Here is a 20,590-nt window from a genome sequence, read left to right as displayed (position 1 = left end):
GAGGAATAGAATCAGAATTCTTAAGGATAGAACCAGGACCCGCAGGGATAGAACCAGGACCCGCAGGGTTGGATCTTATCAAGGGCTATGGATAAGTGAGAGAGGGGATCTCAGCTTCCAGTCAGAGGGCAGCTACATCCAGTTGGATGCCACCCAGTGAGGGATAAAAGAATCCTCAAGGCCCAGGAGCCCCACACTGCCACCAGACCTAAGAAGCTGGGAAAGGCAGCAATAGGCTTTTTTGGGCCTTTTGCCAGTGCCCCCACTGCTGCCCCTGGGCACAGGGACAGGGAACATGGGGACTGCAGGGTCTCACCTCTGGCAGCTGCGGGATCTGAATCAGCCGCTTGAAGTACTGGAGGTTGCTGGAGCGATAGAAAAGGTCCTTGAGCCTGCAAGGAGCAGGGAATGGTTAGAGATGATTCTTGTTCAACCTGGACAACCTCTTCCCTGACTCTGGGGTGGGGGGGGGAGGTCATCTGGCCACTGTAGTGCTCTGGAAGGGAATGTGTTTTGTGCTGCCACCAAACTTAGGACTTAAAAGTTTTGGGGAGGAGGGGAGGAGGGACGGTGGCCAGCCACACCACTTCTAGCTCCCACCTCTCCCAGTCACCTGAGCATCCCAGTCAAGATCTTGGCGCTGTTGATCACTGTCCCAAGGTAAGTGTCTGTGTGGTCAGAGCATAGTCAGCACTGCTATCTGCTCTTTGAGTTTCTGACCTTGAATCAAGCTGTCTCTCAGCACAACGACATCCTCCCCTGGCAACATGACATCCCCTCTTTGCTCTTGGTGGCCAGTTTTTGTTTTGGTTACTCTAAATAATCATGTACCAGAGACCACAGCACGTCCCTGCTCACCCATTTTTGATCTCAGTGCCTTGGGAGCACTCCCAGAGCACCAATGCTCTGGGTCTGGGCACTTACTTTCGGAACTGCTCCAGGAAGCGATCCCGGTGGCCCTGCAGTGTATCTGCTGGCAGACCTAGAAGAAGCAGAAAGTAGAAATGTCAGCGGGTGTCTTCATGGATCAGGGAACAACCCATCAGCACAGCCACATGGAGATAGCTGTTTCCCAGAGATGGCCACCCTCCTTTGGGGGTCCGACTACTCCACACAGTGTCCTGCTGCAGGAGGGGACCACACCCCACACTCCTCAGAGCAGAGAGAAGTGTGGGCTGGTAGCTGTCATAATTCCGGATCCTGAAGGATGTGGGTTTTGCCATGGTGACTCCCTTCACCTCCCCGCAAAAAGAGGTGGGGGAAGATGTGGTGGTCAACAGCCCAGGCTGAGCAGGGTGGTGGACCCAGTGCCTCCCTGTGTGTTCCCCCTGTCAAAGGCGGTGGTGCTGGGGAGACTCACAGGAGTGGAGCTTGAAGAGCAGCTTGACAGTGTAGTCATAGAGGTGGCTGCAGTCCAGGATCACCTGGATGAGCGGGGCCAGACGGCACTGCCCTGCTGCTGTCACTGACACTGAGCGTGACATGTCCAGAGAGCTGAACACTGCAGGGAAGGAGTGCAGGATCAGATCCGGCAGCAGCAGTAGCACCCGAGGGTGCCACACTGTGTCTGCCAAATCCACACATGTCATCCAGAGCAAGACACCCACTGGCCCTCAGGGACACAGCCTGCCACCCTGCAGTTTGTGAGCTCAGTGGGAGGCAAAATTCCCACCCAGGCCTGGGAACACTACAGCCCGGCACCATAGGCCTCCAACCAGGACTGAGCCCCAGCCATATTCCTGGGCAGAGCTGACATGTGACCCTGTGCTCTGCCTGTCACTGTTGTCCCACTGGCCACTGGAGTGTGCTGGGTGTGCCAGATGGAAGATGCTCCAAAACCAGCTTGGAGCAGCTGAAGACCATCTTATTCCAACATCTTCCACTAGACCAGGGTGCTCTAAACTCTATCCAACCTGGCCTTGAACTCTTCCAGGGATGGGGCAGCCACAGCTTAACTGGACAACCTGTGCTAGGGTCTCACCACCCTCACAGCCAAGAATTTCTTCCCAACTTCCCACCTAACCCTGCTGTCTGTCAGTGGCAAGCCATTCCACCTTGTCCTGTCACTCCATCCCTTGTCTGAAGTCCCTTTCTGGTGCTCTTGGAGCCCCTTTAGGCACTGGAAGAAGCTCTAAGGTCTTCCTGGACCCTTCTGTTCCCCAGCTGGACACCCCAGCTCTCCCAGCCTGTCTTCAGAGCAGAAAGGCTCCAACCCTCCAAGCATCTCTGTGGCCTCCTCTGGACTTGCTCCAGTAGCCCCATGTCCTTCCTGTGCTGGGACACCAGGGCTGGAGGCAGCTCCGCAGGTGGGATCTTACTTAAGTGGGGCAGAGGGGCAGAATCGCCCCCTCAACTGCTGCCCATGCTGGGGGATCAGCCCAGGGCATGGGAGGTTTTGGAGCACACATGGCTGGGGCATGTTGAACTCCTCATCCTCCAGCACCCCCATGTCTTTCCCGGCAGGGCTGCTCTCCATCCCTCCATCCTTCACCCTGGATTGATACGAGGGGTTGCCCTGACCCAGGTGCAGCACCTTCCACTTTGCCTTGAACCATAATTCAGGTGAAGTGCCCATAGAAGAGCTGAGCTGTGATGGCCTCAGCCAACATCCCCGGTCAGAGCCTCATCCAGCTTGGATCAGCCCCACCAAGGGGCTGGACTCCAGCAGATCTCTCACTCCACCATGTCTCAGAGCAACGGAGACCTTTACCTGTCTGGAAGAGGTTCAGCTCACACTCCAGGTAGTCAAACATCTCCACCGTCAGCTGAAAACTAGGAAACAGGGTTGAGGATGGTTGGGGACTGTCTCCAAGGACACCCATGAGGAAGGGTCTTGTCCCTGCTTGGTCATGCTGCTAGTGGGGTTGGGCAGATCATGCCACCCACCTGCACCCACTCCCTCCCAGACCTTCCCCTGCCCTGCACTCACAAGTTATTGACGTCATTCTCCCCAGCCTCATCAAGCTGCCGGTCAGACATCTGCAGATTTCCAGGGAATCGGGGATTCTGTGGGGAAAACAGGAGTCAGGAAAGGGTTCCAGAAAATCTCCTCGTCTGGCCACAGCTCTGGGATCACCAGAGCTGTGATCCTGCAGCCTCAAAGTCAGCTCTTGGATGAGCCAGGGGAGAGATGTGAGGGGAAAGGGAGGTAGCACAGGGTCTCTGAACCCTGGGTGACCACAGCATCCCTAATCCACAGCATCTGTTCTCTTCCCAGCAAGAAGAGCTGATTCTCCCTGGGCTGAGAAACCTGCCTAGCAGGGAGCAGATAGGGCTGCCAGCAGAGAACTGGACAGGATGGAGTGATATCCGCCCCAGGGGGTACCTGCCCTGGCCTTTTGGGGAAGGTCACATCACACTTCCAAAACAGGGTGATGGGCACAGAAAACACCTCTTTCCAGCAGTTTTCCCATCTAGGATAGCTGAGGGAGAATGGAGTGTGTGTGTGTCTCCTACTACTTGTAATCCACCAAATCCCAGCCCAGCCCAAGGAGCCCTGGGCCACCAGGAATCCTGCCACCCCTGAAGCATTGGCCCTTGGGCAATTTTTGATGGCCACTGGCAGATTCAGGAATATTTCATGGAGGCAGCAGGATAGCCATGCTGGTACCTTGCTGTCACCCCAGTGCCCACCCCTTGCTACAGCCTTGGTGACAGGGACAGGGAGGCTTACCTTGGTGTGAAATTCCATCTTGGTTCTCAGCAGTTTGAGGTAGATGCTGCAGAGCTGACCGTAGCCCTCGCTCAGGTGGCCCTGTGGGGACCCCAAAAAGCTGCTGAGATCCAGGGCAGGCTGTAGAAAAGCCTTCTGCTGCAGAATAACTGACCCCTCCCTTATGTCCCCAAAACCACAGCCAAACCCTCCTCACTAGCACCTGGATGCAGACTGGCTGAACTGAAGGAATTTGGTCAGACCTTCTCATCACCTTCTCTGCATGTTTCAATGCTTCATTTGACTGTCAGAGCCAAGTTTTTATTGGGTTTTGCCATAAAATAGGAAGGAGGCATTTGATTTTGGTGGAAGGGAACACAGAATGCAACTGAAACCCAGCCCAGGTAGGTGATAACAGCCACAGGTCAGCCATGGCTGTGCTCTGCTTCCTGGGAGAGGGAATCCTCCAAGCCTACACCCCCCCAGCCTGGCCATGGCACCCCCATGGTCTCCCCACCATGGCTGGGAGGGTTGGTCACCTACCCACATCCTGCTCATGTCACTCAGCTCATTCTTGTATCGCACAGAGTCTTTCAGGACCTGGAGGAATGATGGTGACAATCACTAGGCAGAGCACCAGGACAAAGTGTTCCATACTTGAAACCAGGAACTGGGTGACACATGGGAGGTCTTGATGCATTCCCAACCCTTTATTGCCGCCACCAGCCCTGGGTGCCTCCAGTTCCCCAAGGAGGATCCTTGCTGATGGCTCCTGCACGCACGTCATTGCAGGTGCTGAGCACTTTCCTCTGGCACTGGCACTGCAGTTTGAGGCACACAAGATTTTGGGCAGGGCAGCACCAGGAGGGCTCTGGCACCCAAGACTGACCTGCAGGAGGGCACTGACCCTTTGGGAGAGCTCCAGCACTGATGCCCCCATAGGATTGACCCACAGGAGGGCACCAACCCTCCAGCTCCAGGTCCTGCTCAGGATTGACCCCTGGGAGACCAATGGCCCTCTGGGAGGACTCCAGTCCCAACCCCAGGACAGACCCCCCCAGACAGACACTGACCCTCCAGCACCTCCCATCACCCAGTGCAGCACTGCAGGGGAAAGGACCTGGCCCCAAGCTGAGCTGTGGGCACTCACATTGGAATGTCCATCCCGGAGGAGCTTGTGGAAGACATGGCAGAACTTCCAGCAGAGCACGGCATTGCCGGACAGTGGGAGCCGGTTCACCACTGACCAGAAGGTCTGTGCTCCCTTCTCGTGGTGCGTGCCCAGGATGCATGGTGCCGGTGGTCAAGGAAGCACTCCTCTGCCCTTTGGTGACGGAGAAAGGCCACCCAAAGACAGCTGCAGCCAGAGTGGCCAGGCCACCACAGGGAGCTAATGATGCCAGTCCAGGCATTCGCTGTCCCCAAAGTGGCACAAGCCACCCTCTCCCCTGCCACCAGCCCTGCTCTGGGAACACCATGGCACATGCAAGGCTGGGGCTGTGCCTCTGATGAGCCTTCCCAGGTGCCTGGCTGGGATGCTGGGGATCCACTTTTGGTGGCAGTGTCCCAGCCTACTGTGGGCACCTTCCCCTCCTGCTTTCTCCTGGGATGGCAGTGCTGGGAGCACTAGCCTGGGCACCTACCAACATTTCAAAGGCTGTGACAGCAGTAGCAGGGACCCCGTGCCATGCTGGAAAAATATCCAATGTTGTTAATAGCCCCCAGCCTCCCCAGCACCCCGGGCACCTCTCCTCACACATCCTCTTGATGCTGCCCCTTTTCCAGGCAGCCCCAGCCTTGCTCCCACAGTCCCATGGCCAGCTTTGAGAAGGATATTCCTGGCATGTTTTTCCTTGACAGCCACTTCCTGTGCATTAATGGCCTTATTGATGCTGACGGTCTGCAAGAGAGAAGTGATGGGGGGGAGGGTGAGATGGAAAAGGTTGAGGCTCCTTCACAGTTCCCCCCCTTGCTCACTGGGACCCTCCGGCTCTGCAGTGGCTGGGTTCCATCCAGGTCCCCAATCCCTGCTTGTGCCAGATGAACGCTGACCTTTCCCAGATGCCTTTCTGGGATGCAGTTGGCATCCACCAGGTTCAGCTGCTGCCAGGACTCATTTACTCAGGATAATAATGAAACAATTAAAGCAGTGCCCACAAAGAACCCTCTGCTGCCCTCAGAGTGGTGAGACAGGCAGAGGGAAGACAAATTCCTCCCCTGCCTTTGGATCGTGGGCAGCAGCTGGCAGCTCCTACCCCAACTTTTGGGGTGCTCAATGGGGAGGACAATTTGGGGGGGCACAAAAAATTGGGCAGTAGGATGGCAAGACCACTGCCAGGGCAGCCTGGCAAAGGTCCTGGCTGCTCCACGGATTAGAGGGGCAGGAGTGAAACCCACAGGCAGCACTTGCCATGCAGGTGTTGAGGACCCTGGGGAGTCCATGCTGAGGAGCCTTGGCACAGCCAGCCACCATTTACCCTATGGAATGCAGTGGCAGCCACTGGAAGAATTTTCCAGGCAGGATTTCTAACTCTTAACTCTACCCCTGATCCTTCACAGGGACACAAAGATGCCAGCTCAGGGTCATCCTCTCCCCAGGCTCCCACATCACCAAGTGCTTCCTTGGCACCTGCTCCAATGAACATCCTGCTGCCAAGGGAAGGAACCGCCTGGCTCAGCACTGCCAGAAGCAGCTCATTACTGATATAAACCAATTAAAGTCGTGAGATTAATTTCAGTGCCTTTCTCACTACAATCATTGCTGCAACCCTGCTTCCTGGTCCTCTCTGAGGTGGCCCCACGTGGCTTCATCTATATGGACTCCAGCGAGTCTGTGCTTAGCAGGGCTGGAGGGGCCCACAGGAGCCCCAAATGTGGTGGAGTACAGCCCAAATGCCCCAGGAAGTCCCTCTGCCACCAAAACATGTGCCAGCCTGAGCAGGAATGATGACAGCCTGAGACAGATGAGACCCCACCCACAGCTGCATTCCAGCCCTACACCCCCAGCCCAGAATCAAGCACCCCCTTAGCTGAAACTGTGACCGGGTGTTCCAGTTCTGCTGCAGGGATGCCACTGCTCTATGGTGTTTGCAGCCCTATCCCTACTGGCTCTGGGTGGTGACCATGGAGGTGACCAGTAAGGACCATGGAGGTGACATAGGAGGTCACCAGCAAGATGTAGGAGGCTCATGTTGAGGTGTCAGGGGACCCGAATTCTCAGAAGCCTCAGCCCCTTGTCAGGAAAACCATAAAATTAAATTCAGCATTAAAAACATGCCAGTCTGGATGACCATGTCCTAGAGGCCTAGAGCAGGATGCCTGCATCCCAACATCCATCTGTGACACATGTCATGGATCCAGCTCCAGGGGCAGCTTGTCCTCATTCAAAATCCCAGTCTTCAGCCCCAAGACTGTCAGGACAGCTGTGATGAACCAGCTGGCACAGTGAGAAGTGCCAGGATAAATGCACATTCCACCTCAGAATGGAGTCCTGGACCACAAGGAACAAGCCAAATGCAAAGCCAGAGCTGGGGAGCAGAAGTTCATAGCCAGAAGTGGGATGCAGACCCCACTTTCCCAACCTGCTTCTACTGTCCTTGAACGACCAGAACAGGGGTGGTCTCCGGATGCTGTGCTGCATCCCTGGGAAAGCTAGAAATGGAGCTCCCAGTTGAACTGCTCCTTTGTGTCAGCTTTTCCCAGCAAAGCAAGGACACTTTTTCTAACTAAGGAAGCCCCAGTGACCTCCAAGAGTGAGAGGACACAGTGGGAGGGTGATGGGGGCTGGCAGCCCCTGGTTCCAGGCAGGGACCAGCTGGAGCTTCCATCCCCAAGTCCCTCAACTCCATTTGAAGCACACACATCCACCTGGAAGGCAGAAAGGTTTCCGAGGAAAAGCTGGGTCTCACTTTCTGGGTGTAGTTGTGGACAGCCCACTTTCACATTGCATTCCCAGGAGTACAGGGCGGGGGTCCCATCCCCAGAGCCACTTGGGGTCTGCCCAAATTGCCGTAATCAGTGTCTCTGGCAGTGCCCACAGCAGCAAACTGGGGGAGCATGGAGCACTAGCAGGAGACCAAGGCTAGAATTGTCACCTCTGGGGGACAAGTGGGGTCAGGGAGGGTGATTTGGCTGCAAAATTGGGTCAGAGGAGAGAGAAATTTCGGACTGCCTGGACAGGAAGCCCAGACTCCTTCCCCACAGAGGGTCTTTTACCCTGACTCAGAGATGCCGCTCCCCACCACCATCCCACACCTGCAGCTGATGGAATTTTAATTTAATTATGAGCTTCCAACCTATGGGGGTGACTTCTGACCCACCAGGACACATTTGGGCAGCACTGCCGGCCCTGCTCCAGTTTTGTGAACAGGGCAGGGGACATCGGGCAGCCGCACACCGCACCCTGCTGCTGGGACAGGAAACCCTGGAGTTTCCTCTCGTGCAATGGGCCAGGCAGGAAGCAGGAGGAGAGTCCAGAGGGGTCTGTTGCAGAAGGAGAGGTGTGAGCGTGACACTGCCATCCGGTCAGCCCTGAAGAGCCACAGGGCCAGGACTGGGCTCAGCGGGGCAGGACGTGGGGCAAGGCTGTGCACGGGGCTCTGCCAGGCTGGGGAGTGGCTCCATGGGTGCTGCAAGGGCTGGGAAAGATATTGGGGCTGGGAAGGCTGCAATGGAATGCTGGAAGCACTGTTAGCTTTCCAAGCGTCACTTGAGCAGGGTGAGGAAACCCCACTGACGTGTGCATGGAAAGGCACAGGCCATTTGGGAGAGGAGCAGTCTGGGACTATCTATCCCCGAGCAATGACATCTTTCCAATAGTCTTTTCCTCCCTCTGCAACATCAAGGGGATTCCCAGAAACCTGTGGAAGGTCTACTGCCTGACAGGCCACACCATATGGCTTGACAGGCCACCACAGCTTTATCCCACAGGAATTCCAAACCCCTGATCTAGCCCAGACCTTCTCACATGGAGATCCCACAGCAGGGCAGAGCCACCAACAGCTCCACACTAGGGTGACCCATGGACCAGGTCTCATCTCACCTCTCCAGGCATGTATCTGCAGGCTCCAGACAGAGAAGCCCAAAACTGCATGGAGGAAGAGGGTCAGGATGACAGAGGCTTTCTGAGCCCTGACACGCACTTCCCTCTGCCACACACACCCTCACTCCCCGCCAGCTCTTCCCAGATTACTCTCTGAATGCAAAATTTCCCATTTGAAGGCAAAGAGCCAAACTTGGCTCAGGAGCAGCACAACGCCTTCCTGCTTCTTTCATTTCCAGAAGGAAACGAGTGTTGATTAAAGAATCCAGAGCTACTGCAAATTATTTGGACAAACTGAGTAAGTCGCAGTGCAAATCCTCTTAGTAATGCTCCCTCATTTCTTCTTAATTCCTTTCTACAAATGGAGAGCCGGGATGGAGCGTACCTCTGGAAAACTGCTCACAAGCCCTGCAGTCACAGGAGCTTCAGAGAAGGGAGCGAGCAGGAAGACTTGACTACAACAAGCCTGGAAGAAAAATCCATGGGCTTAATTAAAATGCAAATCCCAGTAAAGCAAAGCTTGGCTCAGGCTCTGGAGGGTGTACAGAACATGGGAGCCAGGCAAGCTCTTCCAAGGGCACATCTTAAGCTGCACCAAGGGAAATGTAAGTTGGATATTAGGAAAAAGTTTTGTACGGAAAGAGTGATAAAGTTCTGGAATGGCCTGCCCAGGGAGGTGGTGGAGTCACTATCCCTGGGTGTGTTTAAAACAAGACCGGATGTGGCACTGGGTGCCAGGGTTTAGTTGAGGTGTTAGGGCATGGGTTGGACTCAATGATCTTGAAGGTCTCCTCCAACCTAGTCATTCTGTGAATCTCTTTAAACATCACCCACCTTCAGCAGCTAATGTCAAATCCCAGCCTCGAGGGGCTCAAGGAAAGGTTTTGTCCAGCAAAACCCTGGAAAAAAGCCAGCTGGGTAACACCTGGGGTAGTCAATGCTCCACTGAGGACTGGCAAGAGCTCCTGGGGACAGCTGGGGTGGCTATAGTCGCCCCATGCTGGGCACCTGTGGCCTGACAGCAGCAGCAGGAGCAGGAAACAAGCCTGGTTTTGTGCCTGACAGCAGCTGGAGGGAAAGGGAGGCAGGAAGGCAGGAAAGCAATGCTGGCAGGCCTGGCTGGCCACATGGGATGTAAAACCCAGGGATATATTTCTATGTATTGGACAGGAGGATGCTCAACCTGCCTTTCCGCTCAGTCCCATAGGCTTCTTGAGAGCAGGGAGTCAGGAGATTTGAAAAATACCTTCCCACCACTTAATCCCGGCTATTTGGCTGCATCTGCTGCTGAATCCATGAGTGTGGAAAGCAAGTGCTCCTATCCTGGCTGGCTACATCCTGGACCTGCTCTGGGGATGAAGCTCTTTGTCCAGGCTGTGTGAGCATATTCCAGAATATGCTGCCGCTCTTCTTACCTCCTGCTCCCTCCAGATGAGTATAACTCCCAAAATGACACAAGTCTCAGATTTCGCAATGCTGGGGCCATAAAAACAACTATTTTCCTCAAACCAACAACATATTTCAGTGACAGAGACCCCAAAACCTCACTGCATCCACTGGGGTCACTCCCAGTGGTGGTGGCTTCAGATGTCCCTCTCCAGGAGGAGATGTTGATGGCACCAGCCCAGATGCCAGCAGGAGGAGGATGAAGGTGTCCAAAGACAGCCATGAACCCCAAGTGATACCAGTGTAGGTGTCTGGGGTCTCCTTGTCCCACAGTCTGCACTTGGAACGCCCCAAAACAGAGTCACACGGAAGATGGCAACAAACTCTGTGAGTCACGCTGGAATCCAATGGCATCACCACGATGCTCTTCTTGGCAGAGACCTTGCTCTGGCATTGCTGCCTCCAGATCTGCTCTCTCTCCTGAGGCCAGGAGGATGATGACTTTAGATCAATGACACCACCAGTCCCTCCAGCACTCAGCAATGCCTGATAAAGGAGTGTTATGGAGCTCTTCCAGCACAGGTGGGGTTTCCTGGGAAAAAAACACCTAAGCCAGGAAATGCAGTGGTGGTGTGAAGTTCAGAGGTCTCTGACCACTAGCAGACATGCAAGGCTGGAAGCTGATGCCTAGCTTCTAGCATGCCTTTGCCTTGAGGCCTGTAGTGCTGCTATCCCAGCAGCAAAACCAAAGTAAAGTTGTAGGATGCCCATTATGTCCATTTGGAACGTGCCTGGACAGCCCACTCCACCAGCTCCCAGTTCCTCCTGAGGGAAGCAGAGGTTGGGATCCACAGGAGGATGCACCCATGAGCTGTGTGCAAGGACTTGACCCACCACTGGCTCTTCCAGAGCCTCCAGTGAGAATTCCAAGTTCCACACCATCAGGAGGGATGGGGTAGGATGAAACAGTGTGATCTAATTTCTCCTCCACCTTCAAGGCAAAGGAAAGAAGGAGGACAGCCAGCCAACCAATCTGTGGTGGATCCCAAGGGTTCCAGTGAGACACTCAATGCCAGCAGGAGAGAGCTGGAATGATCACAGGGAGAATTTGGCTCCCAGAAACAAGAGTTTAACACAGTGATCACATCACTGCCCACCACAAGGAACCAGCACCTGGAGTGCTGGGCAACTAGCTTCCTCCAGCCATAAATAACTTATGTAGTTTAATTACTTGGACACAGAATTTTAAAATCCAGTTTAAGGAACGTGGACTTTTCTTTTACACAGATAAACCTTAGGGGAAAAATGATGGTAAGAAGAAATTTTGGGGAGAACAGCTGGCAAAAAGCAAGGCTACAAAATCCAGATCTCAGAGGGAACAACTGGGGAAGCTGACACTGTAAAGTTCAGAGCCCAGGCTGCCGCTGCCTGGCACTTCCAACCCCAGAGCACAACCAGAGCCCTTCACAGGGAGCTGGATCTGAGGAGAGGCAGAAATCCAGGGGGACCCCCAGGATCCCCATCCCTCCATTAAAACATGCACATTTATTCATTACTCTTCTCACTTAATTACTGCTCGGGGCAGCCAATCCGTGCCGAGCTGGCTCAGCTGCAGCCAGAGCCTTTCCCATAAGCTGCCCCAACAGCCAGGCTTTTAATTTTAAATGGGGATTTTATGCAAGGATAATCTCTTCCAGCAGTGGTCACTTCTGTCTGGGGAGGGAGTGTGGCCATGTCTGACAGGATCAGTCCAGGAAGGTCTACCACCACCTTCAAAAATTCCTGAAACATGCCCAGTGACGCTGACCAGAGTCTTCTGCTTCCCAGCAGATGCAAATATTTAGGCATTTTTTGGAACAGGAAGAGATAAAGGAGTGAGGATGAAGGATCTGGTGAGCAGATGCAAGGAGCTCATCCAGATATGCATTTCTGTGATCAACTACCACCCAGGACCCACCTTTCTTGAGAAGCATCACCCCAGCAGGAACATGGCAGCTCTTATTGTCCTAGCAGAATATTCTGAAATTAAGCTCAGATCTAGTGTTGGTGGAAATTGTTTCTCGCAATGCTTCTGGGTGAGCAGCAACTCCCAGGAGCAGGATGGGGCAGCCCTCTCCTGTTAGCCCCCCAGGATGTCTGGATCTTGCAATGGTGCCAAGAGCAGCCATGACCACGTGGACTCAGTGCTGCATCTGAGGGACATGCTGGAGCACCGGGAAAAGCCAAATCCCTCTTCCCAGGAGGGCAGCACAGGGGTGAACATGCTCCCTGTAGGAACAGTCCCTAAAAACCCACTTCTTGCCCCAAATTCGTTTTCATTCCTTCTACCCGGGCAAGGCGCAGTCCCCATGGGCCAGAGGAGCTGTGACAGCAGCACTGGGCACAGGGACACAGGTGCATGGAGATACAGGTATGTGGGGGACACAGGTGCTCGTGGGGCCATGGCAACATGGATGCATGGCGTGTGCTGGTGGGGACACGGATGCATGAGGACACCAACACTCGTGGGGACACGGATGCATGGGGACACCAACACTCGTGGGGACACGAGCGCTCGTGGGGACGCGGGTGTTCGTGGCACGGCCTGAACCCGGCCGAGCTGGGGACTGGGGGAAGACGACTCACACGGACGTGTGGTAGCGAACCCGCCCCGGCCGCAGCCGCACGGGAAGCTCCGCATTCCCACGGAGACGAACCCCCCACACCCGCCGGCGCGTCCCGCTGCCACACGAACCATCCCCGCGCCCCGTGATGTTCCTCCGGGAACCGCCGGTACCGAGGGTAAAGAACTTCCCTGGGAAGGAGTTTCCCTGGATGCGAACCCTGATTCCACGAATGAGCCCGGGAGGGAGGCGCGAGGGTCCCCGGGGGGTGGCCGTGGCCCGGTACTTACCACCTTGCCCAGCTCCATGGCGGGGGCTCGGGGCTCGGTGCGGGCTCGGTGCGGGCTCAGCGCGGCGCGGCGGCGCCCATGGCGGCGGCCCCGCGGGGCGGCGGCGCTCGAAGGTTCTGCCGGGCAGCGGCGGCGGCGGAGCGGGCGGAGCGGACGGGGCGGGGGCGAGGGGGGCGCGCTCCCGCGAGGGGCGGCACGACCGAGGCGGGGGGCGCGGCCGCGGCACTCGGCCGGAATAACAAAGGAGCCCTCGGGGGGCGGGGGACGGCACGCTCGGGGGGCGTCCCGCAAAACCGCCCGCCCACCCCCGCCGCGCCCGCTCCGGGGCAGCGGCAGAGCGTAGGAGAGGATGACGGCCAGAGGGCTCGCAGGCAGGGAGCTTCGCATCCCTCGGCGCAGCCGCTCTAGTCCTGCTGCCCTACTACTAGATGCACGACCCCCACCCGAAGCCCTGCTCCACTGCCAGATCTGCTGCCCCATCCCTGGCCTCCTGCTCCATCCCCTGCCCCACTGCCAGACCTCTCTCTTACTCTCTGTCAGACTCCCTACCCCTTTGTCTGCCCCCTCATCCATTCATTCCCTGTCAGCCCTTCTGCTCCATCCCTTGCCCCATCTCCTGCCCCATCTCTGTGCCTGGGGGTGAAGCTACACCGGTGGGTCTGTCTGGCACCTCTGCAGAGTTCCCTTGTTCCAGAGCCTATTTGGCTGCTAGCATCTTGCTTCCAACAACAAGAGCAATTAAACCAGCGTAGTAACAAGCCCCTGGCTGGAGTCAGTCCCACGGGCAGGCAGGAACAGCTCGCTGACCACCATGACCATCTCGCCGGGGGACAGGAAAGTGTCCAGGCAGGAGGATTTTGGTTTTTCCCAGCTCCTCCTTGTGCTCAAGGAATATTTTCTGATGGGAAGGCACAAAAGAAACCGAAACCATTCTTCTGACACTTAGTGAATTTCCTGAAAGCAACCCCAAAGCACTGCCAGGGCCCTTGGCTTGCCGGCGGAGATGCTTCAGGGCCCAAAGAACAAAGTGCTGCTGTGGGGCCAGCCCAACCAACACACTAATCCAACACACTAATCCCTCGGGATTACTGCAGTCTAGTCACAGCTCAGCCACTTACTCTGGGATGATGGTTTGGCCTCTCTTAATGAGATAATAGGATCCCACATCCCCAAGCAGACAGAGCCCTGCCACCCCTGCACTCTCCCAACACCCAGCTCCACAACTACCCAGTTCATCCCAGTGTAGGGTCAAATCCAGGTCATGTTTTCATCAGGTGGTTGTTAAAGCCCTGTGAGATCCCTGGGATGGACAGATGGATGGAGCACTGCTCGGCAGCACTGCTTGTCTCGGAGCACACAGCTCACAGGTTTTTTGCTGGACTAAATGTGTTTTGCTAGAGCAGATGGTTTCAAGCAGCAGCCAACTTCCTTTGGGAGCAGAGTCTGGATGCTGCTCTGAGCCTGGGAACGAGCCCGGATCAATGCTCTGCAATCAGGGCAGGTACCTGCTCCTGTCACAGGTGCCATCATGGGGCCAGGCTTTGTGCCCTTCCTCCAGTGAAGCCCCACAGCGAGTGACTCCCAGCTGTGTTCTCAACATGAAAAGTGAGAGCTTGGATCCTCACTATGCAGCCCGCCCCCCAGCACAGTGTTCCCCCAGCTTAAAGGGATCGTGGAATTAATTGATTTCCCCTTAGCTGGGTTTAGCATTACTCTGAACTCAGTGCTACGACCCCTGCTGCCCGCTGCCCCAGGATATGCTGGAGGTGCAATCCAGAATTTCCAGGGCACCATCTCCAAAGTCACCAAGAAGCCAAGCCACAGCTTCCAGAGGCCACAGTGCTGCAATTAGCACTTGGTCATTAAGTACTAATGGCTCATTTGCATGAAGAGACTTTAGGGCAGGTATGCAAAGAGCACAGCCAAAACCAAAGAGGATCTAGACTAAACCCAGTCCCTCCCACATGCACAGGATAGATGGGACTTTCTCTACAATGCCACCTGCATGAAAAATACCCTTTGAAATAATAAGTAGGATACATCAATTTTTTCATAGTTACTGGTGACATGCTGTAATGCTACTGGAACCTGCTTGCAACCATGCCAGACTGCTCACCCCCCACTCACAGGCTTTGTGCTCCCAGCACTCCTGCTCAATCCCCCAAATTAAAATCAGCTAATCATCATTAACCTTATTTTTCCAAATAAGCTTTCAGACCAGCTCCCCTCTGAACAAAGTGCTCAGCTCAGGGGGAAGGTATCCAGGGCCTCCTGCAGAGCCAGGACATCCAAGTATTTGAGGCCATAGCTGCAGTGTGGTTCCTCATGGCTGAGCTGCTCCAGCTGGCAAAGTCCAGAGTTTGGACACCACCAGGAAGCACTTTGGGCAAAGGCAGAGAGCTCCAAATCCACCTGGCTTCACAGCGTGGGAGGGGCTTCAGCCAGGGGGCAAAAATCAGAGCCAAGGCAGCTCGAGGAGAAAATCTGGAAATTAACTTAAAAGCAATTTTGGGGGGGTCCTCAGAGCAAAGAGAAACCCCAGTTTCAGAGAAGCCAGGAAAGCTGGAAGCACCAAGCAGGAATGACAGCACCCAACCAATCCAGGGCTCAAGAAAGGCTGGTGCAGCCTATGGGGATAGATCCCACCACTTCAGGGATCCACTGAGGTGGAAGGAATTTCATGCTCTTCCCAAGGGAGCTCCTTGCTGTAGTTCACTGCATCACCGTGAGGACACAAGGGTGAAGAGGCATTCCTGGCCCCAGGGTGCTCTTGGGTTATTCCCACGTGCTCTCATGAAGAGCAGGGGATACACAGAGTATCCCAGTCAAATGTGCAAACCCACACACTTCATCCCAGGCTCCAGCAAATCTCTCCAGGGCTGCATCCTATATGAACAATTTGGGATCCACTTGCAGAGGCCCTAGCAAGTCTCTCCAGGTGGGATGGAGGGAATTAGGAGGGATGCACTGATGGGGCTGCTGCACAACTGCAGGGCATCTCAGGCACTGCCTCCACCGGGGTAGGAAGGAGCCTTTCCCACAGGGAAGAGGGAAGGCAAAGTGAGGGCTGCTTCCCTGAAGAACCAGGAGGGAAGCAGCTCCTCCTTCACCCTGTCCTCTGAGGGCCTTCATTCATCATCCTCTGGTCTGATCTGGAGAGCTGCAGATCCTTCCTCTCTCCCTGGCTGTACTGAATCTACCTGGATGCTTCACTGCAAGTCCCTCTTCCCCACCCTGGAAGTACCCCCCACCCTCCCGCAGCTCTGTGACTGCTTCCAGGATGGGATGTGTAGCCTGGATCACGATGGACGAAAAAAGAAGAGACATTCAGCATTTCCCCCCACCTGCTGGAGGCTCTGCAAGCAATTTTTTAAACTCAACTTCAGCAATCACCTCTCATTAAAATGATGGGAATTAGGGTAAAATGTCTCAGCAAGTGTGGCCTTTTGTCATTGCAGCCTAGAGAGGCTCCTCGGAATGCTCCCTAAGGCTTTGGCTTTTACATCTCTGATTTCTGTTGGAGCAAATCTCTGCCTGAGCTGATGCTCAGGATGAGAGTGGGAAGCCTGGGCCAAGCTGCTCCAGGGAGCATTTACGTGCCTCTCAAAGGTCTCCTCCTCTCTTTTTTCCTCTCCTTCTGTTCATTTTACCAGGTCTAAAAATACTCCACTAAAAACCATCTTCCTCTGCAGCCGCCTCCCTCCTAGATGACTAATATCTGTTGCTCCTTCTTGATCTCTCTGTATTTCCCAAGTCTTCCCCAAGGGAAGGAACCAAATCAGGGCTCAACCAACTCCTTGGATTCAGACTCCTAAATTCATTTTCCTCAGAGAATGGTATTTTTTCCCATCTCCTCCAGTGTAGCAGCAGTTTAAACCCACCTCCCCAGCTCACAATAAACTAATCCTGCTCCGTGGCTTACACCTGCCCAATGCTGCTGAAGCATTGTTGTGATATGGGAGCTCCAGGATCCTGGCATTTTCAGAGCTCTAGGAAGACTAGCAGGTTCACTGGGGAAACCACCAAGCACTTGGAAAACTATTTATTGTCTGGGTTTTTTTCAGGTTTCAGTTTTTTCCAGCAGCTTTCCAGCCCTGGAGCACTCCCTTGACGAATATGCTGTGGAGGCTGGGTTACGCTGGGTTTGGTGTCTGGCCCTTGGAGCTGGATGACCAGCACTGGCTGTGCAAGGAGCTTCCATTTTAGGAGCAGGGGGTGAATGCTGGGCACTGGGGGTATTTGGGACAGTGGGACTTAGTGGGGAAAAAAGCCATTGCCACCAATGTGGTGACAGGAAGTTGAGTTTTTCCTCTGAGTGGGATGTTAGAACACTGTAACAGGAATTGGCTTTCCTGCACTGTTCCATGTCTTTCCAAAACAGAGCCAAGACCTGCACCAGGCATGCTCCCTACTGCCAGCACCACATCATGGATTAGTCAGGATACAGGGATGGAACAGTATTGGCAGGAGCTGGAGGTGTGATGAGTTTCTCTCGACTCAGATACTGCAGTACAGCCAAATCCCTCAGGGTTCAGCCCACTGTGATTTTCCAAAGAGATCCATCAATGAACAACCTTTGGAAAACCCTCATGCTGACACTGCTGATGTAAAAAATGTCCCCAAATGGTCACAGTCCTGGTGAACCAGCTACTTCCAGCCCCAACCCTGCACTGCATGGAGGCAGATTTAAAGGGTATTTGGCTGCTCCAACACTTCTGGAAATCCCCCTGGCCAGCTAATGCCCAAATACCTTTGCAAATCCTTATTTAGGAAAAATATCTGCTTGGGAGCAGTGCTTAAAAAGCTCAAGGCCATTTTCAAATCCATGTAATGCTGCAGTTTCCTGGACATGTGAAAGCGAGAGGAAAAAGCAGATCAGGCTGAAGCAGGCACAGGGCCAGGGCTGTTGGCTGTGCCCAGGGCTGTGCTGGCATGGAGTGCCAGGGGTTATTTCAGCACCAAGCTCCCCCAGCTGCTCACCATGACTAGACCAGCATGGAAAGCAGGGAGGAGAGCGGTCCTTTCTCATCACACCAGCCAGGAGATCCAGAAGGGCTCCCAGGGCCATGGACAGAGAGGTGTGGGTGAAGCTGCTGCTAGCCCAGCAGGGAGGGAGCCAAGCTCCATTATCCCTCCTGCCTTTACAGGAAGCCACTTGGTTGAGCTGTCAATATAGAGATTTTCTTAAACAAACAAACAAACAAACAAAAAAACCCCAGAAAAACCAAAACAACCAACCAACCAACCAAACAAAAAAAGCCAGGTTCATGGTGCCATTATCAATCATTTGGTATTTTTAGCTCCCTGTTCAATCCATTCTAGTTGGTGTTACAGCAATCACACAGCCCTCTGGAACATGGCTCAGTGGGGCTGCTACAAGGTAAGCAGGAGCTCAGAGAGCAGCAATACAATGCTAACAGGATTAAAAATGCAAGAGGGAAAGAGAGAGGTGGGATGGGATAAACAACATCCTCCCCCCTTGCTGCTTCCAGCTCCTGACAATGCTGCAAACTAGAGGCAGATGAAACTCCTGTTTCCTACCTGGTGTGTAGGGCTGGGAACCCATAGGAAGGATGAGACTGATCTGAATGGTGCCATCAATGGGCTGGAGGGAAGGGAGGGCCTCCAGAAGGAGCTAGACAGGCTGGAGCAGTAGGTCCATGGGAGCGCCATGAGGTTCAGTCAGGCCAAGGCCAAGATCATGGACCTGGGCCAGGGTGATCCCTAGTGCCAGCACAGACTAGGGAGGTCTGCAGGGACCTCAGAAGTCTGTGAGGATAAACACCCTCAGCATCTCTCTCCACCCACAGGGCCATTAACTCCCATCAATGGTCCTCAACATTGCCCTCTCATCTCTATTTGCAGGACTTCCATATCCTGGATCCACTGATTCCATAGTGATTCAGGGTATTCTGCCATCATTGATTTTATAAATGGATGGATGGATGGATGGATGGATGGATGGATGGATGGATGGAGATGAGCCTGTAGAGGACTGGGGTATTCTGGTGGGTGACAAATGGGATATGATGCAGCCATGTGTACTGACAGCCCAAAAAGCCAAGCATCTTCTGAGATCCCCCTGGAGCTGCCTGCACCTCTGGGGTCCCACACAGGACAATGATGTTAAACTGAAGAAGGGTGGGGTCAGGTTAGAGATGGGGAAGAAATGCTCAACCATGAGGCAGGTAAAGGGCTGGCACAGGTGAATCATGGCAGTGGGATATAAACCTGCACACTTCAGCTCTATGTGACAACTTGCTCATCACTGCAGATGTCTCCTGGGTCCCCTGCAGCCCCATCCCTACATGCAGGTTATCTGGGAACCCTCCTAGGAACCCCAGGCTGGCTCTTCCTTTGCACGCGCACATTGCTCTGCTGTGGTGTCACTTCCTTCTCGCCTCACGTTGACACCACTGAGATGAGCCAACACCCAAAAGAAGGAAGCAGGGTCAGCAAAGAAGACAACTGCAGTGGGAACTGGCTCATCCTGCCACATCTAAACCTGACGCCTCCGTGGGCTCCAGTGGACTGGAGCTTCAATATCACCCACCACCCTGCAAGCCCCAAAGTTTACAGAGGTCAATGCCCCCAGCAGCTCTCCCCATCCACGGGGATGTTTACCCCGAGCCATGAGTCCACTGACCCACCCATCAATAACCCCCAACTTTGTCCTCCTTTCTCTAATTGCAGCCCTTCCTTGGATCAATGTCACCAGTGACTCAGAAGATGGTTGATAAATCACAGAATCCCAGAGGGATTTGGGTTGGAAGGGACCTTAAAGCCCATTTCATTCCACCCCTGCCATGGGCAGGGACACTTTCCACTATCCCAGGCTGCTCCAAGCTGCATCCAACCTAGTCTTGGACACTTCCAGGGATGGGGCAGCCACAGCTTCTCTGGGCAACCACCCTTGCAAGGAAGAATTCCTCCCTAATACCCAATCCAAACCTACTCTCTTTCAGTTTGAAGCCATAAAACACATCTCCCACTCATTTCCTTTTAAAGTTGCCAAGTTCTGCCCTGGAGACTTCATAAATGGGGAGCTGAGGCTTCACACTAAGCACAGTGCCAAAACACATTCAGCGTCTGCCCTCAGGTGCCTTCCTCCCTCCCCCAAAGCATAGTGAGGCCCTTGTGAATCTCCAAACATTTGCCTTAGGTGATCCCTCCATTGCCCCATCAGAGGAATCACTTTAATTATCTGCTTTTGCTTGCCCCTTGAATTGAGACAGCAGAGCCTGGCAATGCCAAGTGTGGTGCTCAGCTCAGTGCCCAGCCCATAACCACTTCCCAGGAGCTTCCCCCACCTCTCCTGAGCTTAATATCCCCGTGAACCCTGACAAGGGAGCAGGAGGCTGTGTGGATGCTCCAGTACAGGCACACACACCTCAGCATCTCTCACAAGACCTAAATGTGAGCAGTTTTGTTGCAGATGCATAGCAAAGGGGGAACAAACTTGCCTGAAGTAAAACCACTGGATGCAATAGGTTGGGAAATGCCACAGCACGTGTTTTCCCTGCACCAGATCACGTCCTACAAGGCCAGTCCCTGGCCAGCCCCTGCCTGCAGCCCCCTCAGCAGTGCTGGGGCTGTGGGGGGGGGGATGTGGGTGTTG

At 54.4% G+C, this 20,590-nt stretch overlaps 1 protein-coding gene across 5 annotated transcripts in view; it reads right to left on the bottom strand.

The window, feature by feature from the left end:
• The window catches only part of HIP1 (huntingtin interacting protein 1), a 44,005-nt gene that overhangs the window by 9,171 nt on the left and 14,244 nt on the right, over positions 1-20,590 (bottom strand). For 2 of the 5 annotated variants that reach the window (XM_077188839.1, XM_077188838.1), the window contains exons 2-10: positions 5,489-5,552; positions 4,803-4,945; positions 4,196-4,252; positions 3,674-3,754; positions 2,930-3,006; positions 2,711-2,772; positions 1,361-1,501; positions 925-982; positions 317-392 (exon numbers count right to left, since the gene is read on the bottom strand). In XM_077188839.1, coding sequence (XP_077044954.1) covers positions 317-392; positions 925-982; positions 1,361-1,501; positions 2,711-2,772; positions 2,930-3,006; positions 3,674-3,754; positions 4,196-4,252; positions 4,803-4,945; positions 5,489-5,552 — 759 coding nt within the window. Of the gene's footprint in view, positions 1-316; positions 393-924; positions 983-1,360; positions 1,502-2,710; positions 2,773-2,929; positions 3,007-3,673; positions 3,755-4,195; positions 4,253-4,802; positions 4,946-5,488; positions 5,553-9,078; positions 9,160-12,972; positions 13,409-20,590 lie in introns of those variants that run through there. The other 3 variants (XM_077188836.1, XM_077188837.1, XM_054647181.2) reach the window with 3 other exon arrangements.

The sequence above is a fragment of the Agelaius phoeniceus genome, chromosome 20 (assembly GCF_051311805.1).
Source record: "Agelaius phoeniceus isolate bAgePho1 chromosome 20, bAgePho1.hap1, whole genome shotgun sequence".
NCBI lineage: Eukaryota > Metazoa > Chordata > Aves > Passeriformes > Icteridae > Agelaius > Agelaius phoeniceus.
The sequence above is the reverse complement of the archived record's forward strand: the minus strand, read 5'-3'. Positions and strand labels throughout refer to the sequence as shown.